Raw genomic sequence first — 22,006 nt, 5'->3', positions numbered from 1 at the left:
AATAGTTTGCTGGAAATTTGCTACTGCTAAGTATTAAATGTGCAGGATATTCTTTTCAAAAACTGGATGCACAGAGCAGGAAAGAAAAACAAAATGTACATGATGTCAACTAGAAACCATTTTGCAATACACTTGGTTCAATTTACAACTGAAGCAGACTGCCAAGGATTGGATTCCACTGGTACAACTGTGCAAGTGTCGGCTATTTGCCAGCTGGCCACCAGTTACTGAATATTGTATTTTTTTAATCCACATGAAACCTGTCAGCAGCGTTTCCACAGTGCAAACCAGCCTCCAGATAGAAAGGAGGAACACTGTGGCCAGACCATTTCCACAGGCACTCAGTCGTTGTAGAGAAAGCAACATAAAGCTGCTACTAAGCAATTCAACTGTCAACTAAAATGATTGGCATTTTCAGAGTTAGGAGAAAACTCTGTCAAGTTGATAGGAAGATTTTTTTTAATTAAAAAAACCTTCCAGAATTAATGTCAGCAGTCAGCAGAAATCATTAAATAGCAAGGATATTAAACACTGTACGGCTCCCTTCTTCCTCCCTATTAATGGTCTCATGGACAGACATGGATTTCAATTTTAAAACGGACACTGCATTTATCAAAGTGTGCAAAGCATTAAAAAATATACAATTTGGAAAAAATGGACTTTATAAAATTTAATAACAAATCTTTAGAATCATTCAATTTCCTCAGGTTCAAATGGTGGCATCAATGTTCAAGCTAAGTTACTAAACTAAAGATTTTTCTGTTGTTTTTACTGAAGAAAGAACCTCTGGATGGCACATTTGTTTGCAGGTGAAGCATTTGGATAGAGGGCTCCCAGTTATGGGCAAGAAAGAAGTTATAGTGATGGTGGTCACACATTTTTTAAATATATATATATTACATATGTATCTATATTAATAATGTATAATCCTTCCATTTGAATGGAGTATTTCAAGTCGGGGGGACATTTCAAAGCGCTTCACAGGATTTAACTGTACATTGCAATGAAAGTGTATTTTGTAGGCAAACGTGGTAGCTAATTTGCGCACAGAAATATCCCACTAAGAAGCATGAAGTAAATGACTATTTTTTAAATTAAACAGACCAGTTCATAACATTTGCTCCTCTACTGCTGTAATGAATGCAGCTACTAACTGTTTACTGCATTTTAAAAAGGTGTGACCATCACTATAATCTTGTGTGTAGGATCTATTGACTAGCCAAAGCCCAATTCGGCTTATGGCTGGGCAGCTACAGATGTGAATTATTTCAATTCTAGCCCATTCTTTGCAGGGTGGGATTGATTATGATAATAGTCCATGGCTCCTTTGACACTCAACCTTGATCTGAACCAATGGTTCCGCGTTTGACTCTGTGACATGGTTACTCAGTATGTATTTGTAAAGAGTTCATGATTTCTGTTCTGGCAAACTGTCATAGCAGTTTGTTTAGAGAGACAGTATGGACTACAGTGAAACTCTGATCACTCACACTGATCACCTTGGGATAAGTCATCAACCCCACATAACTAGTTATTCACTCAATATCCTGGCTATTCGAGTACTTTGTACTTTCAAGATACTGCACTTTGGATAACTAGTCAACTCTGGAAGTAGTCACTTGAGCCACTTTCCTTGGGGTGACGAGTTTCATTGTATGTGGTTTAGTGTCCCCAAACTTTTCAGATTAAGGGACAAAATTATAGTCAAGTATCCATACAAAGGCTAAAAAGAGAGAACTTGCAATGTTATAGCTACTTACATGCTAAAACATTTCAAAGCATTTTACAGCAATTATTGTCAAAGTTTTTATGTAGGTTAACTTGGCAGATATTTATCATAATGTGAACAAGAAATTAATCCAGATGATATTTGGTCAGGCGACCAGGAGAAACCCTTTACAAACAATATAAATATCCACCTGAGGAGAGGTAGGCAGAACATTGGTTTAATGACTAATTCAAAGAGCAGCACTCCCCAGTACTGCATTGAAGTGTCATCCTTGATGTGGGGCATGAACCCTGAGGTGAAAGTGCTACTCAGCAAAGCTTGAAATTTGTTACAGAACTATGGAAACAGGGACTCTGTCTACAGGCATACAGAGCTGTCAATTGAATTCACCATTGGAAACAAGTCAGGCGTCTGGCATGCTCACTAAGTAAGCAGCATACAATACAATTTACATTTAAATCATCAAGAGGACATTTTAAACGTGCTTTACACAGTGGGCTGGGTACCCAAGCTGGATGGAGGAGGCGAAAGGAACCTGCATAATAGCTGTGGCAGTCCTCATGGTGCATCTGAGGAGAGAGCATGACAGGCTTCTAAATTGTCTCAGAATATCAAAGAAGAAATTCAAACAGCTGAATCTCTCCCCCCACCACCATCTCCATGAAGAACCTACAGACAGGTAGACAAAGACTCCCTCAAAAGATTCCCTCTAAAAGCTTTTATAATAATTTGATAAAGCATTAGATAGAGTCTTTTGTGTCAGAGGGATGTTCCATAGCGCTTCACAGGATTTATTGTAAAGTGTAGTGACTTTATATTGTGTTGGTAAACCTTTCCTAGAGTTGGGATCTTTCCCTATTGCTAAACAGCATATAACACTCATCGGTGATACCATGGATATCTGGCAAGATACTTGCCTTAAGCATCCTTGCATGATGCCTCTTTCTTTAGGTCCCTTCTGATTGCAGTTTCAAACTGTGGCTAAGATTCTAGCCATCTGTCTAAACAATGCAGTCACCAAGTCAATCCATCCTCAACAGACAGGATTGAATTACCGGGACAAAAACACACAGCGGATTCTTAATATAAATGGTGATTAATATATGGTCGAAGAGTCTGTAGTGGTACACTCCTTGTATGCAGAAACGTTCTTTTGGATTAAGTGCAACCTTTTTTTAAACAAATACTTCTACTAAAAATGGGGTTTGTGATGCCTATTAACAGAAATGTGCTCTCATCCCCAATCCTCAGTGGTCATTAACAAAATATTTTCTCAATTCTTTTACATACAGTCAGACCCCGATATAACGCAGGGTTCTTTTTATAGACCCTTTATAGTGTATCGTGGAATGTCAGTATTCCAAAGAGTGATACAGTTCCATTTCCCGTGCTGACTGGCCAACTTCACAATCGCGCTATAAACAAACCCATGCCAATAACAAACAGCCTTAGAATGGGCTTACACTGTATTTATCTCTATACTGCTCAACTGGGTTGAGTGTGGGTACTGTCCTGCGAGCCATTCAGACCAGAAGGTAAAGAGTCTGTCCTACAAGCCTTGCAGATAATTGCATCCCACCCTTGAATCCCACTCTATCCTGAGTTATCTGATCTCAGGCAGAGCAGCAGTTGAGACAGTACAATTGGCCATATAGCTCCTAGATTAAGGAAGGAACAAACCAGTCAGTGACTCCTGCTGGAAAGTGCAGATGATGGAGAGAAAAGAAGTCCTCTAAGCTCTAATGGATGCTCACATTTCTACAATGGCCATTTAGAGTAGGCAAAGAGTAAGCCCCATAACTGACACTCAGAGTGATGCCACCCTCCCCACACCCAGTGGAGTTGTCTTACCACCCCCGTCCCCAGTGGATTCATGCTCCTGAAAGATTCAATATCTTCAAGAGAGGGGAGAAATTACCCCCCAAAAGTACCAATCAGCAAGGGTTTCAACCCATTTAAAAACATTACAGTACAACATCGAATGCAACAACAACAACTTGCGTTTATATAGCGCCCTCCATGCTGGGCGGCATCCCTGAGCGCTTGACAATGGTGGAGCCCGATACCGAGCCAGGGGGAGGGAGATAGTGCCCATAGGCACGGTCGAAGAGGAAGATCTTCAGGCACAACCTGATAATGGGGCAAGGCGAAGGGATTGAGGGAGGGAGTTCCATAGCTTCGGGGCATCATGGCTGAAGGCACAGCCGCTGATGATGGAGTAGAGGATTCGAGGGACAAGGAGGAAGCCGGAGCCAGTAGAGCGGAGGCAGTGGATAGTGTTGTGAGGAGAGAGGTGGTTGGAGAGATTGGAGACTGTCAAGACGTGGAGGAATTTAAACACAAGAGTGAGAATCTTGAAGTCGATCCTCTCTGTGACAGGGAGCCAGTGGAGTTTGGCAAGGACTGGGGCAATTAGGGTGTGGAGTTCAGTGCAGGTGAGAATCCAGGTGGCGGAGTTTTGGATGAGTTGAATTTTCTAAATAGTGGAGGAGGGGAGACTGGTGAGGAGGGCGTTAGAGTAGTCCAGCCGAAAGGTGACAAAGGCATGGACAAGGGTTTCAGCAGCTTGTGGAGTGAGTTTTTTTTTTTTCGGAGACGGGCAATGTGGTGGAGGTGGAGGAAAGCGGTCCTGGCCAGGGACCGGGTGTGAGAGAGGAAGGATTACGGGGGATCGAACCGAACGCTTAAGTTGCGCAAGGCGTAAGAGAGTTTTAAGGACAGATGCAAGTCTGTGGAAAATAGAACGAGTACTTAGTGTACATTCCTGATCTATGTCCGTAAATATTACTTATTGTCTTTCCTCACATCCCAAGCTGTAACTTCATATTAAAAAGGCACAGCATGCTCAAAATCTCTATGCAATTCACTTTAGATGCATTTCTAAAACCCCAAATGTTTTCTAATAATAAACATAAAGTTGTATTCTTCACCTATTGACACATTACGTTGATTCACTGACCTCCAAATTATCTTCTGAGCCACATCACTCACTTCAGCATAAAGAAATTCCCACGGGATATTCTAGTTGCCGAGGGATTCAAGTCATAACCTTCGTGTATCTGAAGAATGAATGCTGAACCATAATGGGGTCATCTTGCTTTAAAATAGAGTTACGTTCATGGGAAGCCAGAAGTTCAACCATGAAAGCCTAGGGAAAAAAAAACTTGGGAGACATTCACTGTTCTCCAGAGATCTTTTTTCCATTTTCCTTTTCATGCTAATTTTCTGCTGTAGAAAATTGAATATTATTCATTGCAGATGTCCACAATGTTAAATCATCCGCCAACCCGATTATAATCCAACCCCAAATAGTCACTTATTTCAGTCTTCAAATCTGGGATAAAATACACTAATACACTAATTCACCCACAAATGGTCATTTATGCATGACTGCTTGTGGGATATTCCTGTTTGAAAATTGATTGCTGCATTTGCCTGCAAAATCTAGTCAGTCCACTTTACAGTGCTTTGAGATATCCTCCCAACATGAAAGGTGCTACATCAAATGCAAAGATTATTATTAATATGATACCTGGACATAATAGACTAATCATGTCAAAACATGCAAGACCTTTATATAATTAGTTACTTTGAAGTGTAGTCATGGTTATGTAGGACACTTAGGGTAGTCCTTGATCCTCTCCTCTTCAATATCCACATGCTCTCCCTTGGTGACATCATCTGCAGACATGGGATCAATTTCCACATGTCTGCAGATGACCCCAACTCTACCTCTCTGCCTCCACCCTTGACTCCTGGACCACTGCTTTCCTGACAGAATATCTGTCAGACATCAAATCCTGGATGAGAGCTAACTTCCTGCAGCTGAATGTCAACAGGACTGAAGCCTTCCAGCTTGGCTCCCGTCAGTGCCACCATACCTTGGGTGCTGATAGCAGCTCCCTCCATGCATGTACATGACATCTCACGGAGCCAATACGGAGCCTTGGCATCCTGTTCAACTCTCAACTGTCCTTTATACCCACATCCATGCCATGACCCGCTCTGCCTTTCCCCACCTCCGCAACATCACAACTCCGCAACTGTCTCACACTACAGGCCGGTGGAGACCCTCACACATGCATTCATAACATCCAGGCTTGACTACGAAAACTCCCTGCTTGCTACTATCCGGTTTACTACTTTTCCTAGCTTAGTATTATCTGCAAACTTGGAAATTGTACTCCCTATATCCAAGTCCAGGTCATTTACATAGATCAAAAACAACAGTGGTCCTAATACCAACCCCGGGGACAACACTGCACACTTCCCATCAATCAGAAAAACAACCGTTCACCACCACTCTGCTTTCTGTCTCCCAGCCAGTTCTGTATCCATGCTGCCACTGTCCCTTTAATACCGTGAGCTTCTATTTTGCTTACAAGTCTCTTATGGGCACTTTATCAAACGCCTTTTGAAAATCCATATCAACTACATCAACTGCACTACCTTCATCCACCCTCTCCATTACCATTACTTCAACAAAAAACTCTATCAGGGTTGTTAGACATGATTTGCCTTTAACAAATCCGTATTGGCTGTCCTTCATTAACCCATATTTTTCTAAGTAACCAATATTTTTCTATTTTGTCACGGATTATAGTCTGTAGACGTTTCCCCACTACTGATGTGAGGCTGACTGGCCTGTGGTTCCTGGGTTTATCCTTCTGCCCCTTTTTGTACAGGGGAGTAACATTTGCAACCCTCCAGTCCTCTGGCACAAAGAGGATTGAAAAATTGAGGCTAGAGCCTCTGCTATGTCCACCCTTACTTCCCTCAGTAACCTAGAATGCATCCCAACTCGACCGGGTGATTTATCTACCTTGAGCATTGACAACCTTTTTAGTACCACCTTTCAGTTTACTCTCATCTTATCCAATTTCTCTTCACTCTCCTCCGATACTGTGGCATTGGCTGTATCCTCTTCTTTTGTGAAGACAGATGCAAAGTGCTCATTCAGTATGTCAACCATGCCCTCTGCCTCCAAAAGAAGATTTCCTTTTTGGTCCCTAATTGGACCCACCTTCCCTTTGACTAACCGTTCATTCTTTATATCCTTACAAAATACCTTAGTGTTCTCTTTTATGTTACGCACTAATCTTTTCTCATACAATCTCTTTGCCCCTCTTATTTCCTTTTTCAGTTCTCCTCTGTACTTTGTATATTCTATTTGATTATCTTCTGTATTTGGAACCTGACATTTATCATAAACCTCTTTTTTCTGTTTTATTTTAATCCCAATTTCCTTATTCATCGAGGGAGGTTTGGATGCCCTACCTTTTCCCCTTGTGGGAATGTATGTGTTCTGTGCCCAAACTATCTCCTCTTCGAAGATTCCCATTACTTATTAGTTGTTTTACCTGCCAATCTTTCTTTCCAGTCCACCTTGGCTAAGTCCCTTTTTAACTCACTGAAATTAGCCGTCTTTCAGTTGAGTAACTTCACCTTTAATTGTTCCTTGTCCCTTTCCATAAGTACTCTAGACCTAATGATGTTGTGATCACTGTTGTCCAGATGCTCTCCTACTGAAATCTGCTCCGCTTGCCCCACTTCATTCCCCAGAACTAGATCCAGCAATGCCTCCTTTCTCGTTTGGCTGGAAACATACTTATCCAGAAAGTTACCTTGCACACATTTCAGGAATCCTTCCCCCTCCTTACCCTTTACACTGTTATTTTGCCAGTCTATGTCAGGATAATTGAAGTCCTCCATTATCACTACTCTATTGGTCTTGCATCTTTCTGAAATCTGCTTGCAGATTTGCTCATCTATCTCCTTCCCACTGTTTGGTGGTCTATAGTATAAACCAAACAGAATAACAGCTCTTTTTCTGCTCCTTAACTCTAACCAAGTAGATTCGTTTTTTGGACCCAAAAAAATGAAGTTCTAGCACTTCATCCTTTTCCAGGGCCATAACCATTGAAAATAGAGCTATGTGATCTTTAATGTCCAACCAAATCAGAAGTACAAGCAAAAGGGACCCTGGTTAAGTGCCTCATCTAAAGGTTAGCAACCTCAGCAATGTAACACTATAATTGTAGAATACAGACTCAAATCCAGGTGTAAGGCTCAATCCACAACCACCTGACTCTGATACAAGAAGAACAATTTGCATTTAGGGAAGATAATAATCCTTGGATTTGATATCGCACCTTATCACGTCATTGAGATTTCTCAAAGCACTTCACAGGATATACTGGGAAGTGATGTCACTGTGCATTTTGTTGTGAACATTGGGAGAAACTCCCTTGTTGTTTTGAATAGTGACCTGGGGTTTTAATGTCCACCTGGTTTAACATCTCATTGAAGGATGGAACTTCTGACAATGCAACTCACTATATCAGAGTGTCAATATAGACAATATATGTTCCAAATCCCAATACGGGGCTTGAACCTTCCACAACCTTCTGACTTAGTCGAGACAAGAGTGCTACCAAGTGAGCTAGGCTGACACTCAGAATGACACAGTGCCTTTAACTGAAAAGAAGTGTGTAGGAAATACATACAAGTCTTTCACTTCTGTCTTTAATGCAGCCAAGTCCAATTGGTAAAGAAAGTCTCTCCTTTCTAATGATCCTTATAAAATGAGTGTGGGTAGTAAAAATTCCTGGTGGGAATGAGCCCACAACAGTATTCCCTAAAATACGCACTACAGTAACTGGCAGTTAAATCCAGCCCACAAAAATGTCTGGTGTGGAAAATGAAAATGATACACGGGTGCAGTAAGGTTGTGATTAAGGCATGTTACAGTCCTGGAAAGTTCAGTATAGATGTTGGGTGTAAAACGTGTTACACAAACATCATACGCACAATTTCATTGTGATGTGATGCGGTACTGATATTGCACAAAGTACCTTAATAGTGTGGTCATCAGTGCTGTCTGTTTGAACCTCTCTTGATCCTACAAGCCAGGGTATGGTGCTTTTGTTATTTTCTCTGGCACAGAAACAGGTAGATGATGCCAGCAAGCAGTTATCCTTGAGACAAACTGTTACACTGCTGCGATACCGCCACCTGGAGCTGCAGGGAGTTTGGAGTGTGTCAGAGGCCACCATCCATACTCCATGTTAGGGGTTTGGAGACATTGAGTCAACTCCACATTGATGGAGCCCCACATCAAGGTGGGGGGTGAGGAGAGAGAAAGAATAACATTTTCCATTGGCACCAAACTTCCATTTCATCACCATCAACAATTCAAATAAACAATGATCAAGAAATCGCTTCAAACGCAAACCCCCCAAAAATAATAAATTGGTCACTTCAATCCACAACTGTTTGTGGGACGCTGCTGTGCGCAATTGGCTGCCGGTTTCGCCCTCAAATATACAGTCAATTCACTTTACAGTATATTCTGTGAAGCACTTTGAGATGTCTAGAAGACGTGAAAAGCGCTATATCAAATGCAAGGATTATTATTATATTATGTAAAGAAAGCTGCCTTCAGAGAAGAGGACAAAGTTGAGTTCTAAACAAAAAAGAGAAGTATCAGAGAAAACCATACACAAATTGCATTTGATTAACTGAAAGGGCTATAAAATCCTTGAGTCTTGCATTAATTTCACTAGCTGAAAGCATCAAAGAGAAACAGACTGCTACATCAACAAGGGAGCATTCAGTGGAATGCAAGCCCCCTACCAATAAAGAGCTCTAAACAGTGTAAAATGACACAGCATGGAATGAGCTGGTTGATCAGAGCAAATTCAGTCTTCTCTGAAACTACTGTCTGTTTGTTGAAGAGTTTTATTGAAAGTATGTTTTTCTGAAGCCTCCTCTCGATTTCTCTGTAAAGTGGAAACATATTGTTAGTCGTATTCCCCCAAAACAAATACTTTGTGTCAGCGGTGGAGAACTCAAGAATTCAGTTTTACTTCTTTTAATCACCTATTTTTTTGACCCTGCTTTTGGTCATCCTTCTTTCCCTCCCCCTTCCCCACTACCTCTTCAGCTCCTGCAAAGTTTTGCATGTTTGAGAGTCTTCCGGATGTGAGAGGCACTGTATCAATGTGAATAGTTGTTAAAGTGAACTCAGATTTCAAGGCAATCCACACAGATAAGGAAGGCAATACAATCATTGGGGTTGTTGCCTCACATTATTGCACTGAATTAAAACCAATGAGCATAAATCTACACTGCTATAGCAATGATATTTTTACCGCTGCAACACCTCCATACATCATTTAATCATATATGGCATATGAATACTTTTATCTACTGCTGTGCATACAGGAATTGGTGGGAAATGTCACAAAATCTACATATTGTAGACAGGCACGATGGGCCGAATGGCCTCCTTCTGTGCTGTAAGATTTTGTGATATATCCCTCTTATGCAATACAGATTTACATTTATAGAGCATAGCACCTTTCACATCAGGAGAACGTTCCAAGGTGCTTAACAGAATAGCTTGGCACCTGAGCTGGGGGTGGGAGCGAAGACCGAAAGTGTGGTCAAAGAGGTAGGTCTTAAGAATAACAAGAACTTGCACTTGTACAACAACCTAAATGTAGGTTAACGTGTTGGAGAGCTTCACAAGGTCAGGATGGGATGCTGAGCAGGGCAGAGGGAGAGGGGGGAGGTTATAGATAACAATATAATAATAATATAATCCTTGCATTTGATATAGCGCTTTTCACGTCTTCCAGGCGTCTCAAAGCGCTTCATAGAATATGCTGTAAAGTGAATTGACTGTATATTTGTGGGCGAAATGCAGCAGCTAATTGCACACATCAGTGTCCCACAAACAGTCGTGGATTGAAAATGACCAATTTATTATTGCTTTTTGTTTTGGAGGGATTATTATTTGAGGGATGTTAAAGTAGCACAGAAAACAAGGGGTAAAGACAGAGGGGAAGGAGGGAGTTCCAGAGATTAGAGCGTAGAATCTGAATGCTCAGCCGCCAAGGGCATCCAAGTGGTGGGGATGAGCAGAGAATTTAAGTCGAAGATCACAGAGTTAAGGAGGTGCTGGAGTGTGAAAGGATTTATAGGTGATGGTGAGCACCTTGAAATTGACCAACTGGGAAACAGAAGCAGTGGAGCTTGGCGAGGACTGGGGTGATTGGCTTCAATGAGTTACATTTTCTGTAGATGAAAACACAGCATTATAATGTAAATATTAAGTACCTCACAGCCAACGCAGCCGAAAAACCTCATCCACGCATTCATCATTTCCTGCCTGGATTATTCCAGTGCCCTCATCGTCAGCCTCCCCAGCTCCACTATCCACAAAATCCAACTAATTCAAAACTCTGCCGCTAGTATATTCACCCGCTCTGAACTCCATGCCCTCATCATACCAGTCCTCGCCACTCACTTCCTAGCACAGAACAGATTGACTTCAAGATCCTCACACTGGTCTACAAATCCCATCATGCATGGCACCTCCCTACTTCTCTAACCTGCTTAATGCTCACTCCACCACCTGTTGCTTCCACTTGGCTGCCTCCGGCCTCCTGCTTCTCTGGCTCCAGCTTTCTGCTTCTCCCTCATCCCCCCTGCTACACCAGTGTAGGCTGTGCTTTCAGCCACTTACCCCCCGAAACTTGGAAATCTCTCCCTTCATCCATCCGCCTTCATCCCTCCTTCTGAAGACCTTCATTTTTCAATTCACTTTACAGTATATTCTGTGAAGTGCTTTGGGACGTCTCAAATACGTGAAAAGCGCTATATCAAATGCAAGGATTATTATTATTATTGACCTATGGTCACCTCCGCCCTCTCCCCGGTTCAGTGTCAAGCTCCTCCACTGTTAAGCATTCTAAGATGCTACCCCGTGTGAAAGAAACTATGCAAGTTATTATTGTCATAATCCTACTCTACGCAGTATTGGTCTCCTGTACTGAGCCACACTACCTGTTATAATACATGAGAGAGCAAGTGGTTCTTTTTACATACTTCTTGCAGGAGCCTGACCATTTTCAAATCACTGTTACATTAGCACCCTGTGTTTCCAATGACCACTTGAATTTCTTACTGTTAATCGTAGGCTGCAGAACAAAGCACGGTTAATTTGCCTCACCCTCTATAGTGATCACAGAAGCTTCCTGTCGTCAGTCACCAGTCAGTTTGGTTCATGGTGGGGATGGGGTAGGGAATTGAGGAAAAGGAGTCCAAACATTTTTAAATTTCATTTAATGTGAAAAAGGAACATCAGATGAGTTTGCAAAATTCCACTGAATCTGACTCACACTAAACATTGCAAACTGAGCACCTCCATTCATATTGGCCATAATCTCCTTAACCAGACTCAGAGGATCACAACACACACAGTATTAAATCTCTCCTCCTCCTTCCCCGATCACTATCTGGTGTCATTCACACTATCTCGTTTCACACATTGAGGGCCAGCCTTATCTGTATTACCAGTAATAGGTGTTTCCCGCCCTTACCCTTAGGGGCTATTGTAATGTTCCAAGAAGAAAGCACAAATCTGCTCTATTAAGGAACACAAGCCATGGATTGCTATGCGACATTAGGATCATGCTCACCTTCATTAAGAATGGCAGGACAATGTTTGCTCCAACTCTCAGAGGATGCAGCTGAACTAGTAAAGTCAGTACATTGTATGAACAGAGGTTCTCATCTCTAGGCGTTTTACAGAATCCCCGAACTATATTCTGTTTTGCCTTTCCTTTATTCATTGCGCCTCCCTTAAGTACACTTTAGTTCAATCAGCTTTTGCTAAGAATACATTATATCATAAAAAAAACTGAACTGGACAATAACATCTGCAATTCAACACAAGAGGAATTCTGTTCCCTGAAATAAACATTGTCACTTCATGTTAATGTTAACAGGAAAGTTGTCATGGCGACATTCAGCTTTGTTCAGTCCCGCTGCACACTCAGATATACCATCCATGGTTCAGTATTACATACAATTCAAATAAAAACAAAACTAATGTCTTCGACCAATTTGCCAGTTAACGCTGGAAATTTGTGAACTAAATTTTAATTCATTTTACAAATCTCATATACATTCTGTACTTTCCACTATACAGTGTTTAAAACTTGTTTATTACTAGGAGTGCTTACAGCACAACACTAGGGTGATCAAGTCTATTTTGCGACTTCAATGGAAGGTAATTTTATCCATTCTGTATACTGGACAAAATTCTTTGGAGGGGATTGATATAGTGATATTGGAGGCTTTATTATTCACTATTCCTATTGTACAAGAAATTGACCTGTTAAATAAGCAAAAAGGGAAAGAAATACAAGCCATTCTCTGCATACCCACTTCACTGATAGATGGATTGCTAGCAGACGCTAAAAAATGTATTGCTTTGAACTGGAGGCCAGTAACCTTGTTCCTGCTCCCTGTGGGTCTACGTTTATGAACAAACATGCTCCTGAACAAAGCAGAAAATACACTTGCAATCATTTACAAAGTTAGTGTTGGTTTTATTGGTTTCATTAGCAGAACTGTGAGCAGAACTGTGACCATTAATCAGCAGTTAATGTATTCTCTTCCCCGCACCCAATTGCCCCCCCACCCCTTTCCCCTTCCCGTTATCCTCATTGCTCATTCACCATTGTTCCCACCTGCTTTTAATGCAGCTTTGCTGCAGTGCTAATTCACAGTAGTTTCCATCTCGGAAACACAGATTTCCCTTTTCAGTCACCGTCGTAACAAAACGACAATACTAGCACTTCAAACCGAATATTTTCCCTTCCAAACCTTGTGCACGTTTCCCTTGATGGCCTGGTGGGTACAAACGTTGACCAGTACTTAACTAGGTAGGTCATGCACACCAGAGAGCCACAGGCTTGAACCCTGATTAGTTGATCTCTGTCTCTGGGTTTATGAAAGGCAAAATAAAATGCAAAAATAAAGGCAAAATAATCACATGCTCAGGAAGTCAGGCTCAATTGCGTTCCCCTTTCCAATGGTTGATTCCCACTGTAAAGGCTCACACATGAAAAATAGTCATTCGGGCGACTTACACAAGAACAACTGGTGACGATGGAACAATATCAACAACAGCAACTAGCATTTATATCGCACGCTTCTTGTCTCAATAAACTGGAAGGATAAAAGTAAAACACTTTTAGTAGATGAGGAGGGGAGAGGAGGAAAATCAGCAGACAAAATATATTTTATAAACAAAATTACACAAATATGGATACAAAATCAGTTTTCCAATGAACATAAAAGTCTGCAAAATACTCAGTTTCATGCTTAATAATACTCCTTGCATTTTTGATATAGTGCCTTATCAGTCTTTGAGACGTCTCAAAGCCATTCACGGATTACACTGTAAAGTGAATTGATTATGGATTTTGTGTTTGAAGAAAACGTTTTTAAAAATTTGGATTTCCTGGTATGATAATCATACGGAATCTAGAGTTAAAGGTTTGTGTGTGAGTGTGTGTGTGTGTGTGGCGGGGGGGGGGGGAAGACAAAAGATTAGAGCAGCAGTGGCCAACCAGCAGTTGGGCCATCAAGATGTGGCTCACCGAACATTCACACGAGTCAAAGTGAATCTGTTTTAAATTGACGTTTTGTTTCCAGTCTTTTCTTGATTTATGGCATAAAACAAGAAATAATTCAATCAAGAAAACTATTTTGTTGGGCAATCAAAAAGGTTGGGGACCACTACAGTGGTGTGTCGAGCCGTACAATCAGGAAGCTCCACTGAACGTGTTGAAGCACCTACATTATTCATACAGCATCTTGTGCTACTCCAGAATTTACTGAGAACAGTAGCACCTCTGTTTTTGTCTTTGTTCTGCTATAATGTCCCTCTCAAACAAGGTATTTCCTTACTTAAGCTTGGAATAAAAGCAAATAGTAACCAAATAGCCAAAGGAAGCCATTGCTCGGGCTCCAACAGAATAGTGGCAGTTTATCAATATCAAATCCGAAGGCCTAGTAATCTCAGGCTACCATGTGACCTGCCTACAGCAAAATCTAATATACCAACTGAACAGGTTTTGTTTGCAATCTAATGTCAGGTCTAGACTAATTTGTAATATATATGTATATATATATATATATATATATAAAAATTTGAGTGAAAACACAACCATATCCAACACAATTTCTGTACCCCTGAGACCTTTGCTGGCTTTTGTTGTTTTGAGCTAATCTATCCAAAGGTTGTACAATCCACAGTAAAGTGATAATCAAATAGGTCACAACTGCAAAAGAAAGTCATATACTCTCTCTCTCTCTATATATATATACAAATATATAAACACACACTACAATGCAAGTCCAGTCACTACCCAGTTATTTTACACAGCAACATGATACACCCACAAACACTACACTTGGTTCTGTTGATCTGGTTTCTGCAAGTTCCCTCAACACCCAAACAACCTCATGTATCTTTAATACTCTGTTAGCAGTATTTGACCAAAAAAAGCAACAAATTACATTTATATAGCACCTTCCACGTTGAGAGGATGACCCAAGACTCTGGACAGTGAAAGACTTTCACCCGAGCTGGGGGTTCAAATCAAAAAGGGTGGAGGGCAAGGGGATGCGGGTGGAAGGATGACCAAGAGGATGGTCTTGAGGCAACCATTGAAGGAGACAAGGCAGGGGGTGAGGCGGAGGTGCTCCAGGATGGAATTCCAGAGGGTGGGGGCAGAGGGGCTGAAGGCCTGACCGCCGATGGTGGAGCTTCATGGCAGTTCAGGCTGCAACTTAACATCCTCACCAAAAGTCGGCCTTTCCAACAATGCAGCAGACCCCAGCACCACAATGGAGCGTCACACTATAAACTCAAAGTCCACAATCTTCTGACTCAATGGCGAGAGTGCTACTAACTGAGCCAGGCCGACACCTGAAGGGATACCAGCTGGCATCATAGGCTTCTGAACCTCCCATCATCTACATTATTCATAAGTAATTTACAGAAAGTAGCTCTTCTAATATTTTAACATGAATACGAGGATAACTATTACTGAATATTGATTCAGCAGATGTGCTAAGGCAAAAATTAGCTATCTTGTTTGATCTCACACACCAGTCCTTGGAGATTTCAGAACCATGAAAGACGCCAAGAGCAAAGATGCCTAATATTCTAGCACAGCTCCTGGCCTCTGCTATTATTACTTGTATAGCAAAAAAATTTAATTTCTCATGGAGTTTCAAAAGTCTATCATCCTAAAACTTTCACAATGATTTCAAGACGTTTGCACATCCTTGGAACGTCATGCCACAAGAGCCTCCTGCAAGTCCAGAGCTAATGTAAATGTGGTGAATACACATTATAATACAGTTTACACGGCTGAAGGATGCCCGGATGTGCTGGACAATTCTGTCTGGCACTGGTGAAGGCTTGGAAAACAGAGCACCTATGGTTCAGCACCACATTTCAACACTCAGGAGCCAAAATAGAAACATAGCTTAAAGCTGAACCGTCTGCTTGCTCACTTCCCCACTCTGATCACAAGTCAGTGGATCTTTATGACCATGTGAAGCATCTTATGGTTCCAGTTCAGCTATACCCTTTAGACTCCTGAATATGTCTGCACAATGTATAGTACAATACACTTATAGAGCAGCTTCCACATTGGGAGGAAAAACAAAAGTATTTTTCACAGCTGGCTCTCAAGGTGGGAGGGAAGGCGAATGAAAGCACGGTCAAAAGATGCAAGTCTTAAGGCAGGCTTTAAAAGTGGGAAGGGAGAGCATAAGTTAGAGGGATGGAGTTCCAGAGAGTGGAGGCAGTGGCTGAAAGGTCACCCACTGATGACAACTGTTATTATGAGGTATGGGGAAAAGGCAGGAAAAGGGGATTTAAAAATCTGTCAAGATCTAATAAACAGAACAGGCATGATGGGCTGAATGACCACCTATTCCTATCTTCCTTCTCTTCTTCAGTGCAAATGTGTCTATATCCCATAGGTTTGCCTCATACCTCAGATGCCTAATCCCATAGCCCTCTCATGATTTACAAATTTAGTTGGTCTTTGCTGTAGCCTCTCCAAAGTCAAGATGTCCTTACTGAAGACAGTGACCAGGATTGCACATAGTACTCTAAGAGGGGCCGAACAGTGGAATCCCCAAGTGTATCCACACAAACAGCTCCCACATGCTGTGAACATATTTCTGTGTGATCTTCCTATGTGTGAGCATTTTATTGATTCATACATTTAAGGTGCCTGGCTTACAAAATTGCTTCATTCTATACCAGTCAAATGACCCTTTTAGTATAATGTTGTTACATGATGCAGGTTTGGTTATTGTTCCATTTCAGAAACCAAGTGTGTATAAAGTCTTTGCGTGTACAACAACAAAATTACATTTATAGAGTGCCTTTCACGTCGGGAGGACGTCCCAAAGCGCTCAACAGTAGGTGTCGGGGCCCAAGCATGGGGAAAGGGTGGTGTTAGGGTGAGGGAAGGCAGATAGGTGGGAGAGGTGTAACATAAGATAGGTCAAAGATTTCCATTTAATTACAATATTACTGTCAATATTGAATCCTGAGCTGCACAGTTTCTTCAGTTTGACCCTTTGAGGATTCCACTGTCTATGATGAAAGTAATAATATGATTAAAAATAAATAGGGAGAAATCCCACCTGGATCTAGATTTACTCTTAGAGGAAGCATTTGGCAAATTGTTAAATTCAGTCTGAACTTTTTCTGTAGTTCTTAAGGGTATTTGCCAAATTCCGGACGCTCTAAGAGCCCTTGTTAACAGTAAATCTAGATCCATATGGAATTTTTTCCCAATGCTTTTAGTTTGAAACTATTGAGTGAAATCAATGCATTATTAACTCTTCGAAAAACACTAATATCACACAAGACAAAATTCTGAAATGGACATCAGTTTTGTTGGTGCGGTTTTTAAGCTCTTAACTGCTGTGCTTTAATGAGGGAGATCTACTCTTCTGAAAGTCGCAATAACACAACGCAAATGTGTATTAATAAATCTTGAATTGTTCTAGTTTAAAGTTTTGCCCTGCTACAGTAAACATTTCAGATACTGTGCTATACTGTGCGTTTGTAGTTTTGTGTCTCCTTCAGATCACATCTGCTGTTATATAAATTTATATGAACAATTTTATGGGTTTGATCATTTTCAGAATTTTCAAGGCTGAAATCTTTGTCCTTAAATTGCAGACAATGGGTCACTTTCCTGCACTTGAAATAGTCTTGTCCAACCATAAATTGACAAATGAAGTGCCAATGTACTGTACTATTGTAGTCTTGTGTTGGCCACATCCCTCAGGGCTGGTATACACTGTTGCAATATGGTATCAAGATCTACTATTCTTTAGAACCGGCATGTGTGGATAAAGAGTTATTGTTTGTGTCCATTGTTGTTACACAGTATATAAAGAAAATAGATCTGCACACAAACAGAAAACAAATATTTGTGGAGTCGTGTAGCTCAGTGGTTAGAGCTCTCGCCAGTGAGAGACCTGGGTTCGATTCCCACAGGGCGAAACCTTGGGCAGGTTTCCTTACTCCACACGCCTGATAATAATCCCTCCAGAAAAAAAATGATTTGGTCACTCAATCCATGACTGTTTGTGGGACACTGCTGTGCGCAATTGGCTACTGCGTTTCTCCAAGAAATATACAGTCAATTCAATTTACAGTATATTCTGTAACTCGTCAACTGAAGCCCATTTCCCTTGGAGCTATGATTTATCAGAAGTTTACTATATTTATTTTATACATACAGTACAGGCTAGAAGTGAGATTCAGACCATCTCCCAGGCATATTCTTCAAACACTCAGAATAATCAACTTGGCTAAATGATTGGCGAAACAGTCAAATTAATATTGTATGGGAACTCACTGCTGGTGCCATGAGCTAGCTGGAGCTTGTGCCAGTGCAATGTGGGTTATTGCAATGGGAGCTAAACAAGCAGAACTATAATTTAATTCATCTCTTCTCCCATGTTTTTTCTCCCATCTCAAGTCGTGTCCTCAAATACAAGCCTTAAGATTCCTCTGGTTTCTCAACAAAGAAATTGAACCGAACACAGGTACAAAACTCACAGTTTACACAGATCATTTAATCATCTACAACAGAAATAGAGCCATTACTAAAGCAACACTGTAGTACAAACGATGCTGGACTTTAACCAAGTTGGATATATGCTCTCCAAGATTCTATCCTGGGAGAAGGTACTATTTAAATGCACATTGTTGCTGTTGTTGTTGTTGTTGTTAGGTAACCACAGGATCTTCTACTAATATAAATGAAGACTGACACTGTACTTCATCCAATTTCTGCACAACAACTTGCATTTATATAGCACTACTCACACAGGGTAGCGTTCCAGAGCGCTTAAGCTCTATATATGCATTATATATGCCAGTCTCTAAAACTTATCTAAACACTGTAATACACAAGATGACTCAAATATATTATTGTTACATGGTGTTTAAAACGCATCCAGATAAATCTAATGACACTGCATCTCACGCCCATATCAGTTTAAAATGCAGTTTAAAATTGCTTTTCTTCAAAAGGCTTAAGAACACAGTGCATTATATCTGAGACAAACAATCACAAATATGCAGTACAATATTTTCAAAATACACGATTACTGCCAAACGATGATGCAATCAGAACAGTATCGGGAATGATTCGGGTTAACAAGGCACTGGAGCAGGTCATTAATGTTTAAAAGCCTAACCTGAATCTCTGCATGACGAAATGCAGTTAAAGGAAGGAGGGTTAATGAATGCGGCTATGGTCCTCTATCTAGCATAGTAAAGGGCATCCTGTGTTTACAGCATGCACAGGTTAACTTCATTTCAAACACACACTTACAATCCCACTCAAACAATGCAACAATTTGCTTATGTGGCAATGCACATCTCAAGCCAACCTTCGTAGCGCAGTATTTTCTTTGGCAGATCTCACGGAAACAAAAAATAAACAATAAAAAAAAGGAAACAAAAGTGAAATCATTGCAGCGACTGGGAAACTTCCCGGATTGGAATGATTCCCTTGCAGCATCCTCCCTCCCTCCCTCCCTCCCTTCCGTCACAGGGTTATAATAATAATCATCATCATAATATTAATCCCTGCATCTGATTTAGCACCGTAGCTCACCGTTCAAACATCTCAAAGCGCTTCACAGGCTATATTGCAAAGTGAATTAATTGACTGTATATTTTGTGGGCGGAATATTTTTTCCCCTTGCCTCACAGAAAGCAAGCTGTTAAAGCCCACACCTCTTTGTGCCTTTTCCAGCTCAGACAACAGGAGCTTTAAACCAAAGCCCAGAAGGTTTCCCCAACAAAATGCAGAGGATCAAGGATCAAAGCTGCGATTTGCCAGATCCTGCAGCACAGATACCCCCCCAACACACACACACACACACACACAGCCCTCCCAAAGATGTTTTTTTCTCTCTGCAATGACAATAACGGAGGGAAGGGACGTACCAAAGCCTGTGCAAAAAAAAAATACATATATATATATACATGCTTCTCCCTCCCCTCCCTTACCTTGTGCATGCTGGTCGCGTAAGGTTTTTGTAACCGCTTTCCACACATTGCAGCCGAGTAAACAGAGCAGTAAAGCGGCGGATCTGCAAATGTGTAACATTATTCTCTGGTCTTTACAGAGAGCAGACGGTTGGTTGCAGCAGTCCCACTCCAGGGCCGTCCATATTTAATGCTGCTGCTCCTCCTCCACCCTCTCTCTCTCTCTCTATCTCTGCATCTCCAGCAGCCGCCTTCCCTGCACTCCAACCTCAGCTCGTTTCCAACCAGCTTCATCACGCCTTAACCCTTCCCTCCCCGCTCTCCCCTCCCCTCTCCTCCCCCAAGGCGTCTGCGATGACTGACCGAGTGAACTGCTTGACTCTTGCTGCCATCTGCTGCCCCACTTCTCCTCCCACACTTGGTCCTCAGACCCACGCTTTCCCCGCCAACAACTGGTTGGCACTGTTGGTCATGAGGATGCGAATCTGGCACATACTCAATCCCCAAGCTATGTGCTTTATGTACGATTGGCGGATAGCTTTCCGGAGGTAATAATCCCTCCATCTATTCTGTGAAGTGCTTTGCGACGTCTCAATGACGTAATAAGGCCCTATATCAAATGCAAGGATCATGATTGTTGTTATTATTAAATCAGTTTTGTAGTGACCTAGCGTTAGAGCTAGACTTGTGTTCTGCAAGACTAAGAGATCATAAACAAAACAACATCTTACTTCAACACTCCCCTAATATAATCGAGATCCATAAAAGCCAAACCAGCTCATTGCTACTTAACAACTTAATCCATCCGCTCTTTATATGCGCGCTTGCCAGTCTCCAGAACCTAGTAATCGCTGCAAAACAAACCAACACCACTGCCGTTTGGTGGTTGGAGGCCCAGAGTTAGAATAGGGTTGTGTATGTGGTATTGACACGATGGGGCTGGGTCAAGGCACTTGTACTTTTTGATAAAGGGAAATTCAACTAATGTGGGTGGGAGGGGGGAGAGGGGCAAACCTCACACACGAGAAAAAAAAGTCACATTGTGCCTTTCATGAAAGGAGAACATCTCAAAGTGCTTTACAAAGACTGAATAGGAGCCTGAGTTGGGTGCAGGGTGGGTGGCTGAAAGCACAATCAAAGAGATAGGTTCTTAAATGTCTTGAAAGCAGAGAGGGCAGAAAGCAGAAGAAATTCAAAAGAGAGCATAGTGGGCGGGGTTGAAATGGTTGAAAACTCACCAAAATTATGAGGTAGAACAAGTGGTGGTGGGGGGTAGGGGGGGAGGTGTAAGATGGAGGGAAGAAACAAGCCAGAGATGGCATAGCTGGGGTGTAGCGTCACAGGAGATTGCAGAGGTAGGATTGGGCAAGACCACTGAGGCATTTCAAGGTAATAGAGAAAATCTTAAATTCGAACCAGTGGGAGATATAAAGCCAATGGAGTTAGGTGAAGATGGGAGCAATGGGCTTGCAGAGTCTAGTGCGGAAGAGGATACAGGATGCAGAGTCCCGGATAATCTGGATCTCGTGGAGTTTGGAGATTGGGTGGTCAGCAAGCAGTATCAATTTGAGACCAGTTTCAATTTTTCCTATCTCTATCCAATTTATTTCTGAAAATAAGGTATTTAATACATTCTGGCATAGCATATTCATTTTTAGATTCTTTTCCAGATGACATTTAGACCTTAGTCTTCTCTTGTCACTGCAGGAGTACCTCAGGTGTCAGCCTGGCTCAGATGTTAGAACTCTCACCTTCTGAGTCAAAGGTTATGGGTTCAAGCCCCACACTGGGAATTTGAACTCACAGGCTGACACTCCAATCTAGCCCTGGGGATGTGCTGCAATGTTGGAGGTGCCAACCTTTGGATG

At 41.6% G+C, this 22,006-nt stretch overlaps 1 protein-coding gene across 1 annotated transcript in view; it reads right to left on the bottom strand.

Moving 5' to 3' along the window:
- The window catches only part of fam171a1 (family with sequence similarity 171 member A1), a 124,787-nt gene extending 104,336 nt beyond the window's left edge, over positions 1-20,451 (bottom strand). Inside the window, exon 1 of the mRNA XM_007906399.2 lies at positions 20,160-20,451. Coding sequence (XP_007904590.1) covers positions 20,160-20,259 — 100 coding nt within the window. The 5' untranslated portion in view covers positions 20,260-20,451. The remainder of the gene's footprint in view (positions 1-20,159) is intronic.
- Positions 20,452-22,006: the final 1,555 nt, after the last annotated feature.

The sequence above is a fragment of the Callorhinchus milii genome, unplaced genomic scaffold, assembly GCF_018977255.1.
Source record: "Callorhinchus milii isolate IMCB2004 unplaced genomic scaffold, IMCB_Cmil_1.0 Scaffold2, whole genome shotgun sequence".
Lineage (NCBI taxonomy): Eukaryota > Metazoa > Chordata > Chondrichthyes > Chimaeriformes > Callorhinchidae > Callorhinchus > Callorhinchus milii.
Note: the sequence above shows the minus strand (reverse complement) of the source record. Positions and strands in the feature narration are given on the sequence as shown.